Below are 18975 nucleotides of genomic sequence, written 5' to 3'. Positions count from 1 at the left end.
TGGACACGGGACAAAGACTTCCTCCACTCCATGGGGAACCTCAACAAAATAAGCCAGCAAGCCCTAAAACTGGTTCATCCTCCCCCCCCCCCCCCACACACACAGAGAGTCCTCCTGGTCTTTCACTATTTCTCGGCAAAAGAGGACCACTTCCAGGCCAAAGGACAAGCCAGATTTTGTAGCTATGGGCCAGAGAAACCAAAAGAGAGCAGAGATGGGTTAGGGCAAGTTGGCTGCTAGTTCTTACCAGGCTTATGGTGTTCAGGCTTGCTCTCACTCACACAACTGTAATAAGACAGACCCCTGACTTTGAAGAACAAAACATAAAAAAACAATAATATTTTGCACTTGTCCCGATTGGGAAGTGGAATGGGTGGAAGCGAATTCTTGTTTTCTTTTTAAAGGGTTGTTAGATGGTTTTGGAGTGGGGGAAACGGAGAGGGAGGGAGGGAAATATACACAAAACATGAACAGTGGTGGAGATGGAGTTGTAAAACAAACTGGAAGAGATACCACAACTTTTGATTACAATAAAGAATCTCATGTAACTACTTGCAACATCCACACCAGTTTTTGCATATGCAATTGTTTTAAGTCAGTGCTAAGCTGAGGATCTCTGTGGAAGAGAAATGGGGCATGGGGTGTTCCACATTTATTTAAGTGCCCGGGACCACCTTCAACTTTTTTTGAATGGGCTATGCTTGTGAAGAAAGTAGAAACATTAAAAAGGGACAATCTGGGGCAGGGGAGATGAGATATTTTGTCAACCAAATTTATTATTTTTTTTTTTTTTAGCCATTGGGATTACAAGTGTGTGTGTTTGCTAGATGCACATCCTTAAAAATGTTTGCTGCAGGTAAGGGATCTTTGACCCCAAGCTCCCTCCTGCCCATAGGGTGACTTTTTGTCAGGGTGACTTTTTGTTTCTGGCTCTCAAAATAATAAATAAATAATCTTTAAATTTTATTATGGGGATCTTTGCCCCAAGTTCCCTCCTGCCCATGGGGAAACGTCATGACAACTTGTTGTTTCTGGCTGTCAAAATAATAATAAATAAAAATTTGGAGGGGGGTGTGTGTGTGTGTGTGTGTGTTAGCCATGAAGGACAATAGTTGGAAGAGTTGAAGGGACACGCAATCAGAGTTGGAAAGGATCATACATCAGCTTAAAATGGTAAATGGAACCAGCACCGGAAGGCACCTGAAAATGAAATTGGATCCAAGCAATTCTTAAAATTTCATTTGTTTTCAATTTTGAGTTTGGGGTGGAAGAGTGGATTCACACCATGGTCTTTCTACCACGCTGCGGAGGTGGCTTTCTCCATCGCCCAGGGTCAAAGCAGTTGGAAGGGAAGCCAATGCAAGTGGAGTGTACCCCGGGCAATAGTCTTGCTCAACGTACAGTTGACAGGGGGAAAAATCTTGCGCAGGAGGTGACAGAAAACCAAGTGGTTGAAGTCTACCCTAAAATGAAGGTGGTCCCAGGACTGAAGTTGTGGCTGGATGATGGGGAAACCAATTAGAAAACACAGAGGCCAACACTGGCTATATAAGACATGGAAAAACAACAACAAAGAACAAAAAAAAGGGGGGGGGAATAAACCACACACAAAATAACCCCACAATTCCTGCTTAAAAATTCAAGCTTTCTTTCTTTTGTATTTTATGTTTTTCGAAGTGCAAATCACTTCCAAGGGTTTTTTTTCTTTCTAAATTTTGATGTGTCACAGAATCTAATTACCACCAATCCTCCCATTTTATTTTATTTTTGTTTCCGTATCAATCCACAAACCAAAATGGTGGATTCCATTTAAGTTTTCTCTCTCAAAATGTGTGTGTGTGTGTGTGTGTGTATACACACACACACACACACACAGGTTTGTTTTTTCTCTTACAAAAATAAATTCAATTTTAGGAATTATTTTAATAAAAACAATAAACAATAAATTTATTTCTGCAGAAGATGGTTTCAATGTGTAAACATATTCATTTCTTTCTTTTTATATATATATATATATATATATATATATTCTTTTAAATTACGATAAAGTGATTTCAAAGTACCCGTTCCATTTCAAAGTGCTAAGACTTCTTTGTTTATAATCTTATTTTTTTTCTGGTTTTTATTGCTTTTTTCTGTATTAAATAAAACATCCATCTCTTCCCACCCAACCCTGTTATTTTCTCTCCCTTCACACTTGACACACACACACACACACACACACACTCCCTGTTCAATTACATTTGGCCAAACAGTTCACCTTTTTTAATATTTAAATTTTAGAAAGTCTAAAAATTGCTTGCAAAAAGCAAAACTAAAAACTAAATCTCTCTCTTTTCACCATTTTTAAACTGTGCATTTATAAAATTCGGAAATGGTTAAAAGGTGTCCTTGGTTTTTTAGCTTAGGAGGGTGTTGTGCCCTTCTGATAAACTTGATATAGCTGCTGTTTTATCTAGACTATATAGGGGCAGCGGGGGGGGGGGGGGGTTCACTGGTTCTCCACAGAAGACAATTTGGACCACCTTGCCATGGTCCAAATCAACACCCTTTAACACAGGTCAGGCTCCATCAAAGCCTCAAGAACGTGGTGCGTTACTTGAAAAAACCTTTTCAAGCAATGCCCGAACTTTTACTTTGGTGGGTCAAGCTAGGATTCGCTTATTTTATGCTAGGAGTTCAACATCTTTCAAACGTGGGCAGACCCCGTGTATACTTACCACCAAAAGGGGACATCGGGTTCTTGTGGGATGGGGGGAGGGAGAGAAGAGGGAACCATACTTCACCACAGAAGAGAGAGAGGTTGTGAATGCAGAGGCCATTTTGAGTTCAAAGAATACCTCCGTTGCCCCACCACCAAGTAAATCCCACGGCTGCCCGTTTTCCCGTTTTCTCAGAATATCCCCCCGCATACATTTTACCCTTCCATGGATGATAAAACTCCCACAGGCACCCCTCTGAGGTGAAGCACAAATCCCCCAGCCTCAGGTGCTCATGAAGGTCAAATCCTGCACCTAGACATTTCAAAGGCGTCACATGCCCCAACCCAAAAAGCCCACCCTAAATTTTTTTCCTTTTCTCGAGATTATGTTTACAAGCATGGATTTTGCCGCACCCAAACGGGCTGTGGGTGGTGGAGATGGTAGCTGGTGTCCTGGAGCCTAGCCGAAATGAATCTCTCCAAAGCCACATTGAGTGCTTGGATGACCTGGGCCAATTCCAAAAGTTACTGGAGTATCTACCGTTGGTTTCCCAGGGGGCCGGAAAAGCTAAATAATCTAAAGATTTAGATGATTTAGCTTAGTCCGAAACTTTTCTGCCCTCATATGGGGTAGCCAGGGGGAGCACTGGAAAAGTGCACCCTTTCCAGAACAACTGCCTGTTAAAAGAGGCCTATTCATGGAACTGGACACCCCTTCAACGAGTCTCCGTTGGGGCCAAATCATCATCTTTAAGGAAAGCCATGAGAAAAGGGTTAACCCTAACAGTCTTGTACGGCAACTTAACACTTATCCGTATTTGGTTTCATTGTATAGCCCCCACCGCCACCCCACAACTACCTCAGAACAGGAACTAGATGAACAATTTGAAATCCTCTGTCCACAGGAGAGAGGACAGAGGCCTCCACCCAAAAGGGGATGCTAGTTTTGAAGGAACTGCCTTAAGCTTCTAAGACAGGCATGCCCTTCTTCCAATTTAGTATTATTTGATTTGATTTACAGCAAGGGTAGGCAAAAATGTGCCCTCCATATGTTTTGGACTACAACCCCCATAGCCCCCAACCATTGGCCATGCTGGCTGGGACTTATGGGAGTTGTAGTCCAAAACATATGGAGGGCATTCCTGATTTATGGGGATGGGATACATCCTCCCCCAACCCCATGGTTTTGACAGTGGCAAGGGACCCACGTCAAACCCACTCTTCTGTGACTCATAGGGCAAGTCCATGACCCAAATAATTTGAAGAATGGGTGGCTAATGGGCTGCCTAGGGACCCCCAAAGTCCTTCTGATCAGCCAGGGTGAGGCGCATTTTTAAAAACAGTCTGGAAATTCTCTCCCAGCAGCCTTAGGAAAAAGTATTTAATTTAAAATCAAGGAAGGGGACAAACTTCCCCATAGACTTTCTCAGAAAATGAAATGAATACTTCAGGCTAGAGATGGGATATGGAGGTGGAAGGAAGGAAGGAAAGAATGAATATCTTTCCCCAAACTCCCTTGATTTCTTAAGCCAGCCAGCACACTAACCACCCTGGTTTTGTCCCTTTGGAACAGACCACTTTGCTAAAATAGATGAAATCTCCAATATATACGTGTGTGTGTGTATGTGTATATATGTGTGTGTGTGTGTGTGTATATGTTTGTATGTGTGTGTGTGTGTGTATATATAAACTTTTAGCAAACTAAACATCTCGAAGCTTCATTTCATATTTTATCAGCATCTTCCCCCACCCCGCCCTGCACCAACTTTGCTCACTTTCTACTCTCATTTCAAGGTTATGGGGAACCTGAAAATTAATCCGTGTCTACAAGAGGATATGATAAACTGGCTATTTCAGGGAAGATCACAAACAGATATATATTATAGACCTATAAGGCTAATTATTTTCTCCAAAAAAGGGTGAGGAAACCATATTTCAAAAGAAATGGGAGGAAAGTTGTAACTAGATTTTGTGACACTTTTTTTTTGGTTTAGGAGAGTTCTTGCATTGTACCCCCAGACGAACCCCCTGCTACATTCAAACTTCCTGACGCCGCTTTGGCATTAGAGCTATCTTCAAAGTGCTGTTCTAGGCCGTCCTGCAGTGCAGCAGCCTTAGTCGTTTCTTGCGCCTCCTCACCGCCTGCAAGTCTTCCGCCTTTGGGCTGAGCAGCTAGACTGGGCACTATGGCCACCTCTCTAACCCGGGGCTTGCGCCCCCGCCTGGAAGGAATTCCATTGCAGCCATCTTTTTTAAGGTGCCGGTGCAAGTGGTCAGATCGGACGAAAGTCTTGAAGCAGCTTTCGCACTGATAGGGGCGGAGGCCTGTGTGAACGCGCATGTGGTTCTTCAGGTCGTAGTTGTGGGCGAACGCCGCCCCGCACTGCTGACACAGGTAGGGCTTCTCGCCGGTATGTTTCCTCATGTGAACCTTCAGCTTGTCCTGCCTGCAGGAGGAAGGAAGGCAAAAATGAGATCAACAGGGCATCACTCCACCCACCTAGGTAGCCCACTGGTTCTCATCCTGGCCTGGCTATGAAGAAACCTTTCTCCAGGTGCCCTCGCCAAATGAGGCAAGGCAGGGGGCTACTAAGCAGAGGGCCTTTTCAGTGGTGGCATCTCAGTTGTGAAAAGTCCTCCACAGAGAGGCTTGCCTGGTGCCTACATTGTGGTCTTTTCAGCATCTGGAGAAGCCCCTTTTGATTTCCCCGTCCTTTTTAGCCCTTGGCTTTCAAAAATGGTGCGTTTTTAGACCTTTTCACTGCTGCTGGCTTCTATCTTGGTTACTACTTTGGTTTTATTCTGTTTTAAATGCATGGTTTTACATTATGTTTTACTACCTGATTGTACTTGATGGTTTTCAGCTTTGTCTTGTAAAACTGCCCAGAGAACTTTATTTATTACATTTCTGTATCACCCCATAGCCGAAGCTGTCTGGGTGGTTTACAGAAGTTTACAGAACTTCGGTTAATGGGTGGAGTAGAAACATAAATAAATAAAATGATTCCAGGGCAGGTTTTGCCTTGTCTGCTTGGCTGTCTATGTACCTCCCCCTCTTAAGCACCATCACTCCTTCTAACTACCGGACTGAGGTGGTGAGTGTCAACAGGATGATAAGCAAAACAAGGCCACTATAAAAAATACCAAGAGGGATTGGGGATATCAGCATGCTTGGGAGGTTGTAGAACCACAAAAGGAATTTTAAAAAACCTGGGGGGGGGGGGGACTGAGCATGCTCAGTAGACACAGAATGCTGAGTGGCAGCTGGAAAAAGAAAATTGGAAAGGGGGAGGGAGATGGAATAGAGCAACCTTCCCCAATATGGTTCCCTCCAGATGTGTTGGAGGATGATTCAGAGAAGAGTGAGTCATGATCCAGTACATCTGGAGGGAACCAGGTTGGGGAAGCATATCCTAGGAACTTGGGACCCGTGGCCACTCACATCTGGGGTGCCACAGGGTTCCATCCTCTCCCCAATGCTATTCAACATCTACGTAAAGCCGCTGGGGGCTATCATCAGGAGGTTTGTGGTGCGGTGTCATCAATATGTGGATTACACGCAGCTCTACCTCTCATTCAAATCTTCACCAAGGTTGGCCGTAGAATCCCTGTCCAAATGTCTGGAGATGGTGAGTGGCTGGATGGGGAGGAATAAGCTGAAGCTGAACCCTGACAAGACTGAGGTACTTTTGGTGGGAGACAAGAGGAGGTTGGGGGAGGTCGACCTGGTGCTGAACGGGGTACGGCTACCCTTGGAAGCCCAGGTCCGCAGCCTGGGGGTCATTTTGGACTCCCAGCTGTCCACGGAGGCTCAGGTGTCAGCCGTGAGCCGGACAGCACTGTACCAACTCCATCTGATATGGTGGCTGCGCCCCTGCCTTCCCGACAGTCTGTTCCCATTGGTAGTACATGCCCTGGTCTCCTCTCGTTTAGACTACTGCAATGCGCTCTATGTGGCGTTACCCTTGAAGACAGTTCAGAAGCTGCAGCTGGTGCAGAATGCGGCGGCTCACCTGATTAAAGGCAGCTGCCGGTGTGATCACATCACTCCGGTGCTGAAGGAGTTGCACTGGCTACCAGTTGTTTTCCGGGCCAAATTCAAGGTGTTGGTTTTGACCTTTAAAACCCTATGCAGTTCCAGCCCAGCCTATCTCAAGGAGCGCCTCCAGCAACACCAGAGAGGCCGCTCAACAAGATCGCTGTCAAGGGCTCCTTGGAGGCCTCTCTCAGTCTAATCCAATAGCCAAGTCCAGACACAGACAAAGGGATTCCTTTCAAAGCTTTATTCCTCTTTTGCAACTTAACAACTCTACTGTTAGCAACTAGATATGAGCAGCAGAGTACCTATGCCCCAAGTTGGAACAGTTGGTCCCCGTTTGAAGGAGAATCACTGGCAGACCCTGAACTTATGGGCTAGGGAGAGTCCCTCCGCTTTTCCCTTGGATCCTCTGGGCGCAACCGTTGTTTGCGCGCCAACTGGGCACTACGCCTCCTTTCCGCGCCCTCCATTTGGCGCCGCTCCCTGCGTTGGTGTCACGCATCCAGCAAGTCTGCTTCCCACACTCTCTCACTCCCAGGACTGCTATCTATGCTAGGAATGCCAGTGGGAGGAATCCCTGCCAGCTGTTGGCCCTGGGAAGGATGAGCGTGCTCCTCTCCCAGGAGCGGCTGCTCTTCCTCAGAATAAGAACTACTCTGGGATTCTATGGGCTTAGTGTCCACCCTGACATCCAGCCTCGGATGGCATTCTCTCTGTCCCATCAGCCAGGACAGCTAGGCTGGTGAGGATGAGGGAGAGGGTCTTCTCTGTGGTGGCCCCCACTCTGTGGAACTCCCTCCTTAGGGAACTCCCTCCCTAGGGAACTCCACCATGCCCCCTCTTTAATGAGCTTCCGCCACACACTGACAACTTGGTTATTGAGAAAAATGTTGTGTGAAGGAGTCCTTCTTTTTATCTGTCCTGAATCTCCCACCAATCAGCTTCATGGGATGACCCTGGGTTCTAGTATTTTGAGAGAGGGAGAAAAATGTCTCCCTATCCGCATTCTCCACACCATGCATAATTTTGTAGACCTCTCTCATGTCTCCCCTCACCCTCCTTTTTTCCATGCTAAACAATCCCAGCTGTTGTAACCTTCTCTCATAGGGGAGATGCTCAAGCCCCCTGATCATTTTAGTTGCCTTTTTCTGCATTTTTTCCAGCTCTGCAATACCTTTTTTTAGGTGGGGTGACCAGAACTGGACACAGTATTCCAAGTGTGGCCACACCATAGATTTCTATAGGGGCAGTACGATATTGGCAGTTTTATTCTGAACTCCTTTCCTACTTATGCCTAAAATTGAGTTTGCCTTTTTTACAGCGGTTGCACACTGGGTTGACATCTTCACTGACCTGTCCACCACAATCCCAAGATTTTTCTCCTGGTCATTCACCACTAGCTCAGATGTCAAAGAAGATACACCAAAGAGAAATGTGTCAGTCAAGATGGCATGCCCAGATGGTAGACTTTGGGTCATATGTTGGGACATTTCAAAGTAGCCCATTTGTAATGGTGTCAGACACGTTCCCCAGACAAATGGATTTATGGGAGATAGATGGGACACCTCGTTTCTGATTGGTGAGCAAATGCTCTAACCATGTGCACCCCATTTGCTATTGGAGGCTGATTGTCTCGTTGCTCCTTAGGCTCTACCTTTGACCAGAGCAGGGGTATAAAAGCCCAGGGAATGGGAGCTCCAGGGGGAGGGGGTGCTTTTTGTTCCTGCTGCTGCTCCACTTCCCTCTTTCTGCTGTGCCACCAGACCCATGGATTTAGGTAACTATGGACCTCTTTAGACTCTTAGACTTTGGGACTTAAGAGTGATTTCTGAGTTTGGGACTTGGAGGTTATATCTGAGGAGGGGATTTGGAATCCCATCTTCAGAGGTGGCAAATGGAATTATTCCCAAGTCTTGAGTTTTCTGTGCACTTCAGCTCCTTCCTCTATTCTTCCTATACCTAGAGGAACTTAGTAATGCTTCAGCATAAGTTTTTGTATTCAAGTAAGAAGCAGGAGGAGGTAACAGGAGGGTTAACACATAGGTTGAATTGTTTTCGTTTAGCTTCCAACTGCAAGTAGTAAACAGGAGTGAGTTGGAAAGAGGAGCCATAACAATGTTAGAAGCTCAAGCCGTTATCTTATTGGCCAAGTTCATAGTACCAGCTTTGGCAATTGCAATCCTTTTGATTTATCTGCTGTTTTTGTTCCATTCTCGTTCCCTGTGACTGGAAAGTTTCTAACGCTCATATAACCACCAAGCCATTGTCTTTATTTTGTATTTTTCCTGAATTTCCTGCAATAAAGCCATAAATATGGTTTCAATTTACAATCTCATCTGTAGTGATGTTCTGTGGTGATGTTCACCTGTTGGGATTAGCTTGGTTAGCCACTTGGGTGCTTCAGACCCATTTGGTGCAGGTTCTGAGGACTGAATTTACACAAAGGAGGACTCCTCAAGAAGAAAGGACTCCTTGGGAGCAAGGCCCTCCTCCTGAGCAGGACTTTTGCCAGAGGGCCTGTAACACACTGCAGCTGAGACCTGGGTGGGGCTCAGGAAGCTCTGGCTATATAAGCCTTCAGGTTTAATCTAGCCAGTGTTGGAACAACATAGTTCTACTAGCTCCAGTGCTGTGTATCCCTGACCTTGCCTTGTGATCAAATCTCTGTGCTAGTGACCCTTGGACTCCTGCTTGACTCTGCTTCTGGACTGTGTATTGTACTGGACTGCTTAGCTGTGCTTTGACCTTTGCTTGTATCTTGACCTGCTCAGCCTGATCCCAGACCAGACCAAAACCTTCATGCTTGACCATTTGCCTGCTTTCTTGCCTTGCCATTTGGATTGCCCTGTAATTTACCCTAACACTGAGTCAGATTCAGGCATAGCAGGACACCAGCATCCCTAACTACAAGTCCCATAGGGCCCAGCCAGCATGGCCAGTGGTGAGGGATGATGAGAGGTGTAGTCCAAAATATCCAGAGGGCACCAGGTCAGAGAAATCAGGGATAATGCTACACCTGGTCCCTACAACTGCTAGACTGGGAATGGCTGAACATACCTTCATTCTTGAAAGTGTAGAGGACTAAAATATACAAAATCCCTAGAAATAAATACATTCTGCTATGGTCCACATTGCTTTGGTTAGATACTTTGGTTAAATACAGGGAATTGAGGCTCCTTGAAAAGCCCAGAAGGCTTATATTAAAAAAAAAAAGGAAGACAAATTGGGAGTGATAGCGATTTATACTTACAAGTTGGGGATTTTAACATTTGTGGCTGCAGAGACAAGAGTAGGAGATGGCTGGTTGGGGTAGGGGGTGGGGAATCCTTTTTGGCTTCCTCACAAGCTGGGGTTGCAAAGCTCCAGATGATGCGACCAAGAATAAACAGAGCGACCAGCATTCCATTAGGATGGGCTCTTGGCCATGATCCAGGCTATGTCAAGGGAAGGTCTGTACCTCAGTGGTAGAGCCCCTGCTTTGCATGAAAAAGGTCCCAGGTTCAGTCTTTGGCATCTTCAGGTCAGGCTGGGAAAAACCCTGTCTGAAATCCTGGAAAGCCACAGCCCATCAGCACAGACCAGAGATAGGCAACTTGGCACTCTCCAGATGTTTTGGACTACAACTCCCATAAGCCCCAGCCAGCATGGACAATGGTCAGGGATTGTGACAGTTGCAGTCCCAAATGTCTGGAGGGGACCAGTTTGGCGAAGGTTGTCCTAGAAGAATGGATATCCACACCTCTAATCCAACTGGGTGCATACACTTTGTTAAGTTTTACACAAATCATTCTGCAATTCTTTTTTTAAAAAAAACCCATAACAGTGGGTTTCTTAGGAAGCTGAAATTCTAAGTCTCACATCCTATGTGTCAGGGTGGAAACTGAGCCAATAGAACCCCAGAGCAGTTCTGATTCTGAGGAGGAACAACAATCCATGGGAGAGGGGCCAGCTCATCTCTCACAGGCACAGCAGCTGGCAGAGATTCCTCCTGCCAGCATTCCTGGGATAGTGACCCTGGCAGCGAGAGAGTGCTGGAGGGGGGCTTGCTGTCGGACGCTCGGCGCAGACGCAGGGAGCGGTGACAGATGGAGGGCGCCGAAAGGAGGCGCTCCGCTCGTTTGGCGCTCAAACCACGGTTGTGTCCCGAGGACCCAGGGGAAAGAGGGAGGATCTCTCCCTAGCCCATAAGTTCAGAGTCCTCCCATGGTTCCCCTTCAAACGGGGACCAACTGCCTTACCTGGAACTTAGGCTACTCTGCTATCTACCCCAGTGCTGTTCCTTGCTTAGTCGCTAGTGACTAGCATCTGAAAGAGTCATAAAGGAATAAAGCCTCAGAAAGAATCCTCATCGTCTGTGTCCTGAGTTGGCTATTGGAGGGGACTGCAAGAGGTAGCTAGGGCGCTCCTGACACTGTGCTCCCCCACCTCCCAACAGCTGTACACAATCGCACCAATCCCACACATGACTCCCCCCTCCCCGGTCTCCACTGCCCCCCCGCTTACCTCGTAAACCGAACTTTGCAAATGTTACATTCGTAGGGCTTCTCACCCGTGTGGGTTCGGATGTGGCGTGGGAGTTTGCCCGCCCCTTGGATGACCTTCTCGCAGATGGGGCACTTCTGGAATGCTTTCGCGCGGATCTTCTTCTCCCCCTTCTGGGACCAGGAAGGATAGTCGCCACCCTCTTGGGAAGTGCTAAAATATTTCAAGTAATAATCCATTACCCCGTCGTGGTCGTTGCAGTCCTCGTCAGCCAGCTGCTGGCACCCCACGGAGTTGATCATCTGCTGCAGGAGGGCACTGGCGGCCAGGCCGTCCACTTCACGGGTGTCCGCCTCCTCGCCCTCCCCTCCCCCGGGGACGAAGGCAGGGGAGTCCCCGGCCTCCTGCTGGTCCAGTTGAGCTGACGCCTCGTCCTCTCCCGCCGCCATCGGCAGGTGGCGCCCACCAAATTGTCCGTTCTGGGAAGGCGGGAACAAGGGTCCCTGGGCCGCCTCGTCTTCCTCCCGGTCCAGCCACATGGCGTGGTTGCTGTCAACGTCGACATCGTTTGCCTTTGGTCTGTCGCTGAGGGCAGCCTGCGAGGAGTAGAAGTCCATGCTGTTGCACTCGGCTTCCCCCTCTTCTTCCCGGCCACGGAAGTTGAGCCTCTGGAAATCCCTCAAGTCTTGGTTGGTCCACGGAATGGCGCCCGGCTGGCCGTTGATGGGGTTGCTCTGGAAGAACTCCAGGTACTCTTTTGCTCGGAGATGGTTCCTTTGATCAATTTGATCTACTGTGTCCATCTGGTCGTTTTTGGCCAGAATCTTCCGGTCCAGGAGATCCGTGCAAACGTCCCTCACCGCCTCGATCTCTAGCAGCGTGGCGGCTTTGAGGATCTCGCCAACGTTCGAAGTGCTGACCGTGAGAGTGGCGGTGTACGCAAACTCCAGGAGAGCCGCCAGGGCCTCTGCGCTCACAAAGTCTATCTCATACACGTTCTGCTGGTCGACCACCAGCCCTGAGGTGAACAGCTTCTTGAAGTACTGGCTGCAGGCCGCCAAGACGGAGCGGTGGGTGGGGAACTCCTGCCCGTCCACCAGGATGACCACGTCGCAGAGCAGGCCGTGGTTCCGCTGCTCGTTCAGGCTGCTCAAGATGTCGCTGCTGTGGTCGGGAAAGGGGATGCCGATCGGGCCGTCCACACCACCCTCCATGCTGACACCAGAGGGCTGCGGAGAGACACACACACACACACACAAGAGGTCAGCTGATAGGCGGGGGTCCTTTCCACACCCCACTTGCCACAGAACAGCCTTGGCAATAAACCCACCAGAAGATCTCAGCGACTGGTGGGACTGGTTCCTGCTATCGTCTGACGTGGGAATGTTCAACAGTGCAGGCATCTGGGAACATGGTCGCCAACTGAGAGCCAGTGTGGTGCAGTGGCGAGAGTGCTGGACTGGGAGCCGGGAGATCCGGGTTCTAGTCCCCACTCAGTGGAAGCTCACTGGGTGACTTTGGGCCAGTCACAGACTCTCAGCCCAGCCCGCCTCACAGGGTTGTTGTTGTGAGGATAAAAAGGAGAGGAGGAGAATTACGTACGCCGCCTTGGATTCCATAAGGAGGAAAAAAGACAGGATATATGGAGAGCCAGGGCCTGCAGGAGAAGCCGCCACCACCACCACCACCGGGGAAGAGGCGTGCTTGCCGCCGCTGGGCCTGCTGCTGCCGCCGCCGCTGGGCCTGCTGCTGCCGCCGCCGCTGGGCCTGCTGCTGCCGCCGCCGCTGGGCCTGCTGCTGCCGCCGCTGCCACCACTACCAGGCCTTCCCTGTGGACTTCTGCCTGGCAGACCGCCAGTCCCTGCAGGACCAGGCCCCCAGGTACAGAGCCAGCTGTGCTGCTCCACCTGCCCCTCCCTGGAGGGGCTACATAAGCTGGCTGGCTGAGGTGGCCTGGGAGAGCCAGGGCCTGCAGGAGAAGCCACCACCACCACCGGGGAAGAGGCATGCTTGCTGCTGCTGGGCCTGCTGCTGCTGCCGCCGCCGCCGCCACCACCACCACCAGGCCTTCCCTGTGGACTCCTGCCTGGCATTTTTAAGGGGATTTTAATTGTTTTGTTTGTTTTATTTTGTTGGGGGGGATTTTGTTGTGTTTTTAGGGGTGGGTAGACTGCTGATAGGCGGGAGCGAGGGGGCATGTGTCCATCTTATGGAGGCAGTGGGGGGAGTGTTGGGGGCCAGAACATACCTAGGCTGGGCGGCAGGCACTGGCGGAGCGCTAGGGGCAGGCCATGCCAGGTAAGGGGAACGAGGGAGAGATGTGTAGTATCTGTCCCCTGCTCCGGGCCTGTCCAGAGCCAAAGGATGGCTGGGGGAGGTGTGACTCCATCCTCTGGCCTTTATTTGCTGCTCTGCAATGCCAGGTCTGTTACCCAGAAATCATCCCTCATCCATGAAATGATCCTGGATGAGGGCGCAGACCTGGCATGTATTACGGAGACCTGGCTGGCCGAGGCTGCTGCTCCAACCCTTGCAGCCATGTGTCCAGCTGGATTTTCATATGCACAGCAGCCGAGGGCTGGGGATCGGGGAGGGGGAGTGGCTGTTATCTACCGAGAGTCCTTGGTCTTCACCAGGTCCCCTCTCCGGGAGACCAAGGTTGCTGAGTGCATGTACTGGAGGTTGGGCCCGAAGGGCAGTCTGGGGATTCTGCTCGTATACCGTCCACCCCGCTGCACGACTGACTCCCTGGCCGAGGTGCTTGAGGTGGTCTCTGATGTGCGTGTGCAGTCCCCTAACTTACTGGTGTTGGGGGACTTCAACGTACATTCGGAGGCCATCCTCACAGGAGCACCTCGGGACTTCATGGAGACCATGGCCTCCTGGGAGCTGCACCATATTCTAACTGGGCCCACCCATGTAGCCGGTCATGCACTAGACCTTGTGTTTGTTTCTGGAGAAGCGGGGAGTGATCTGGAAGTCGGGGGTATATCCACCACCCCCTTGTCATGGTCAGATCACTATCTGGTGACGTTGGACTTCTCAGTTCCACAACCCCTCCGCAGGGGTGGAGGACCCATTAAAATGGTCCGCCCCAGGCATCTTATGGATCCAAATGGATTCCTGAACGCGCTTGGGGATTCTCTGGGGCATGCCAACGGCCACTCGGTCGAGACCCTGGTGGGTGGCTGGAATGCCGCAATCACTGGGGCATTAGATAGGGTGGCTCCGAAACGCCCTCTCCCCCTGAACAGGGCTCGGACTGCACCATGGTTCAAACCGCGGTTACGAGCTCTGAAACAGGAGGTGAGATGGCTAGAGCGCCGGTGGCGGAAGTCTTGCTCCAAAGACGATCAGACACGGGCTAGAGCTGTATCTTCAGCCTATCACGTGGCGGTGAAGGCAGCAAAAAAGTAATATTATGCTGCCTCCATCGCGTCTGCAGAGTGCTGTCCCAGGAGGCTGTTCCAAGTGGTCCGGAGCCTGGTCAGTCCTGTGGCTCCGGAACCGCTGGAGCATTCTAAGGCCTCCTGTGAGGCTTTGGCAAGGCACTTTGCAGATAAAATTGATCGGATTAGGTGTGTTACTCTGCACGCTGTGGATACAGTTAGTGAGCAAGAGGCAGCCTGTGGCAAACCGGTTTTGTGGGATCGGTTCCAGCTTCTTCCTTCTGATGAAGTGGACAAGCTGCTTTCATCTGTAAGGCCGACCACCTGCTTACTTGATCCTTGCCCATCTTGGCTCATTATGAGCTGCAGAGAGAGACTGGGTGAGGGGATCAAGGCGGGGTGAACGCCTCCCTTGAGGAGGGAGTGATGCCATCAGCCCTCAAGGAGGCAGTGATAAGACCGCTCTTAAAGAAGCCCTCCTTGGATCCTCAAGTTCTGAACAACTTTCGCCCAGTCTCAAATCTGCCATTTTGGGGCAAGGTGATTGAGCGGGTGGTGGCGGTGCAGTTGAAGGCACACTTGGAAGAAACTGATTATCTAGACCCATTTCAACCGGGCTTCAGGCCTGGGCATGGGACAGAAACGGCCTTGGTCGCCTTGGTGGATGATATGAGGAGGGCTCTGGATAGGGGTGAATGCTCCTTCCTTGTTCTCCTCGACCTCTCAGCGGCTTTTGATAACGTTGACCATGGTATCCTCCTGGACCGCCTGGAGGGGTTGGGCATTGGAGACACTGTATTGCGGTGGTTCCGGTCCTTCCTCTCCGGCAGGTACCAGAGGACAGCACTGGGAGAGGAGATTTCGGACCCGTGGCCACTTACTTGTGGGGTGCCACAGGGTTCCATCCTCTCCCCGATGCTATTTAACATCTATGTGAAGCCGCTGGGGGCTATCATCAGGAGGTTTGGGGTGCAGTGTCATCAATATGCAGATGACATGCAGCTCTACCTCTCATTCAAATCTTCACCAAGGTTGGCCGTAGAATCCCTGTCCAAATGTCTGGAGACGGTGAGTGGCTGGATGGGGAGGAATAAGCTGAAGCTGAACCCTGACAAGACCGAGGTACTTTTGGTGGGAGACAAGAGGAGGCTGGGGGATGTTGACCTGGTGTCGAATGGGGTACGGCTACCCTTGAAAGACCAGGTCCGCAGCCTGGGGGTCATTTTGGACTCCCAGCTGTCCATGGAGGCTCAGGTGTCAGCTGTGAGCCGGACAGCGCTATATCAACTCCATCTGATACGGCGGCTGCGCCCCTTCCTTCCCGACCATCTGCTCCCATCGGTAGTACATCCCTGGTCTCCTCTCGTTTAGACTACTGTAATGCGCTCTACGTGGGGTTACCCTTGAAGACGGTTCAGAAGCTGCAGCTGGTACAGAACGCGGCGGCTCGCCTGATTAAAGGCAGCCGCCGGCGAGATCACATCACTCCAGTGCTGAAGGAGTTGCACTGGTTACCAGTTGTTTTCCGGGCCAAATTCAAGGTGTTGGTTTTGACCTTTAAAACCCTATATGGTTCTGGCCCAGCCTATCTTAAGGAGCGCCTCCAGCAGCACCAGACAGGCCGCTTAACAAGATCAGCCTCGGATGGCCTTCTCTCTATCCCATCAGCCAGGACAGCTAGACTGGTGGGGACGAGAGAGAGGGCCTTTTCTGTGGTGGCCCCCACTCTGTGGAACTCCCTCCCTAGGGAACTCTGTCATGCCCCCTCTTTAATGAGCTTCCGTCGTGCATTAAAAACGCTGTTGTTCAGGCAGGCATTTGGGGTGGGTTAGGGTATTTAAAAAAAAAATGTATGGTAGAATTTTATTGTTTTAAATTGTTTTATGGTATGTTGTACATCGCCCAGAGTGGCTGGGTGACCAGCCAGATGGGCGATTAATAAATTTAATAATAAATAAATAAATAAATAAATAAATATAAATGTAATAAATAAATAGCCATTGGGAATTTTTTACGTTAGATAACTGGTAACCTCCAAAGGAGGCCCCAGCTGCCACTACTCCCACCCCCCAAATAAAGGTAAAATTTTGTTTACATTTTTTAATGAAAAAATGGTGTCCTCCAGAGCACTACAGAGCCAAAAAGGTCAAATCTAGCCTGTTTGCAACAGCCAAAAATAGCTTGCAAACAAGCTAGGTTTGATTTTTTGGGGTGCTCCGCAGTGCTCTGGATGTCATTTTTGGGTGCTCTTTTAAAAAATGCTTTTTGAGGGAGACTACAGCCCATGGGGAGCATGGCAAGGAGTGGGGGAAATTGGCTTACAATCTAAAAGACATGACACAAAAGGAAAAGGGACCAGAAGGGAGGAGGAAATAAGCAGCAAAATTCCAGCACCAGTTTTTAGTTTCAAAGTTCTTATAGGTGTTTTGGGGGGCAGGGAAGGGTGAATAAAAGCTCCCTGCATAAAATCAGGACCACAAATGCAACGAATTTACCCCATGCTGTCAAGGTTGGTTGTAAAATCTCAGGGTTGGACTAAACTGAGAGTGAAAAGAGACAGAGGGACTTTGGTGTTCCTTTCCCAACCCCCAGTAACTAGGCCTATAAATGCTCTGTGTGTCTGCTGTTGTTTAAGTTCCCCAGTCCTGCACTTAGAAGCTGAAAACCGGCAATATGTATGCATGATGCAAATTAGCACACACAAACTTATTTGCTGTAACTTACTCTGTTTTCTCTCAAGGGTTGGCCAAGATGTGATGGACTTTAACCCCTGACACTGGAAATCCCATTCAGTCACCTCTCAGATGTTCAAGCATACCTCCATAAGCATGAGGGCTAGGAACTTCCTTTTTTAAAAACAAACATGGAGTGAAACCCCCCGTTCTTCAAATATATGCACATTTACATATATCTCACTTGTACAAAAGCAATCTGGGCTTTATTAGCACATAGCTTAGCACCACCCCACTGTACTCATAATGACCAAGCAATACTCAGACAGGAAAGACGGGATCCCACCCACTTCCCACTCACACAGAGACAACAGAGGAGGAAATTCTGGTTTGCCCAACCACACACAGCTTGTGGGACACATAGGCAGAGAATGCTGTGGGGCCCTGACGGGCAACTTCCTGGGGAATCAGCCCACTACTGATACCCATGGAATTTTCTTTTAAGTGATTCATCAAACTGCTCATACTGCTAGTCCTCATAGCCATCTTCCTCATTGTGAAGGGACACTTTATGGGCAGGGTAGCCGTTCATCCTAAGAAAAGCTGGATTCTAGATAAATTACACTATGTTAGCATATTGGCATGAGTTTTCTTGCATTGTATATAATTTCTTCTGCAAGCATGGATACTCTGCAAGCATTATTCTGGTTCTGATAGTCATGGATAGAGGCCAGGAGCCCCACAGGGCACTGGGGCCCAGGCATTTGTTCAGACGCTCTGAAATTTCAGCAGATATTCCTTCAAGCATACCTTTGCAGCCTTAAGGACCTGGATCATTTTTTTAAAAAATCAAAATTCACTACCAGGCGAGGTTTAAGGTTTTAGTACTAGTGTACAAGAGAACACTACTAGTACTAGTGTACAAGAGAAGCCAAGAGAACACACTGATCATAGCAAACACTCTTTTCCAACAGCACAAGAGACGACTCTACACATGGACATCACCAGATGGTCAATATCGAAATCAGATTGATTATGTCCTTTGCAGCCAAAGATGGAGAAGCTCCATACAGTCAGCAAAAACAAGACCTGGAGCTGACTGTGGCTCAGATCATGAGCTGCTTCTTGCAACATTTCGGCTGAAATTGAAGAACGTAGGGAAAACCACTAAACCATTCCGGTATGACCTAAATCATATCCCTTGTGAATATACAGTGGAGGTGAGGAATAGATTTCAGGGATTAGACCTGATAGACAGAGTGCCTGAGGAACTATGGACGGAGGTCCGTAACACTGTTCAGGAGGCAGCAACTAAATTCATCCCAAAGAAAAAGAAGTGCAAGAAAGCAAAGTGGCTGTCTGATGAGGCTTTACAAGTAGCTGAGGAAAGAAGGGAAGCGAAAACCAAGGGAGAAAGGGGAAGATATACCCAACTGAATGCAGAGTTCCAGAGAATAGCAAGGAGAGACAAGAAGGCCTTCTTCAATGAACAATGCAAAGAAATCGAGGAAGACAATAGAATGGGAAAGACTAGAGATCTCTTCAAGAAAATCGGAGATCTCAAGGGAACGTTTTGTGCAAAGACGGCCATGATAAAGGACAAAGAAGGCAGGGACCTAACAGAAGCAGATGAGATTAAGAAGAGGTGGAAAGAATACACAGAAGAACTATACAGGAAAGATCTGAATGTCC

The 18975-nt window shown here is 49.0% G+C and overlaps 1 protein-coding gene across 9 annotated transcripts in view; it reads right to left on the bottom strand.

Annotated features, from left to right (window-relative positions):
- The window catches only part of LOC146334098 (zinc finger and BTB domain-containing protein 7A-like), a 94063-nt gene that overhangs the window by 22426 nt on the left and 52662 nt on the right, over window positions 1–18975 (bottom strand). For 3 of the 9 annotated variants that reach the window (XR_014786401.1, XR_014786400.1, XM_084824963.1), the window contains exons 2-3: window positions 11244–12451; window positions 4841–5148 (exon numbers count right to left, since the gene is read on the bottom strand). Coding sequence is in view for 7 of the 9 variants with exons in the window: in XM_084824963.1 (XP_084681089.1) it covers window positions 4841–5148; window positions 11244–12451 (1516 nt within the window). In the remaining 2 variants the exon portion in view is untranslated. The other 6 variants (XM_084824962.1, XM_084824966.1, XM_084824967.1 and 3 more) reach the window with 5 other exon arrangements.

The sequence above is a fragment of the Heloderma suspectum genome, chromosome W (genome assembly GCF_057233095.1).
Source record: "Heloderma suspectum isolate Gila_16-S chromosome W, 16-S_ref, whole genome shotgun sequence".
In the NCBI taxonomy this organism is placed as follows: domain Eukaryota; kingdom Metazoa; phylum Chordata; class Lepidosauria; order Squamata; family Helodermatidae; genus Heloderma; species Heloderma suspectum.
The sequence above is the reverse complement of the archived record's forward strand: the minus strand, read 5'-3'. Positions and strand labels throughout refer to the sequence as shown.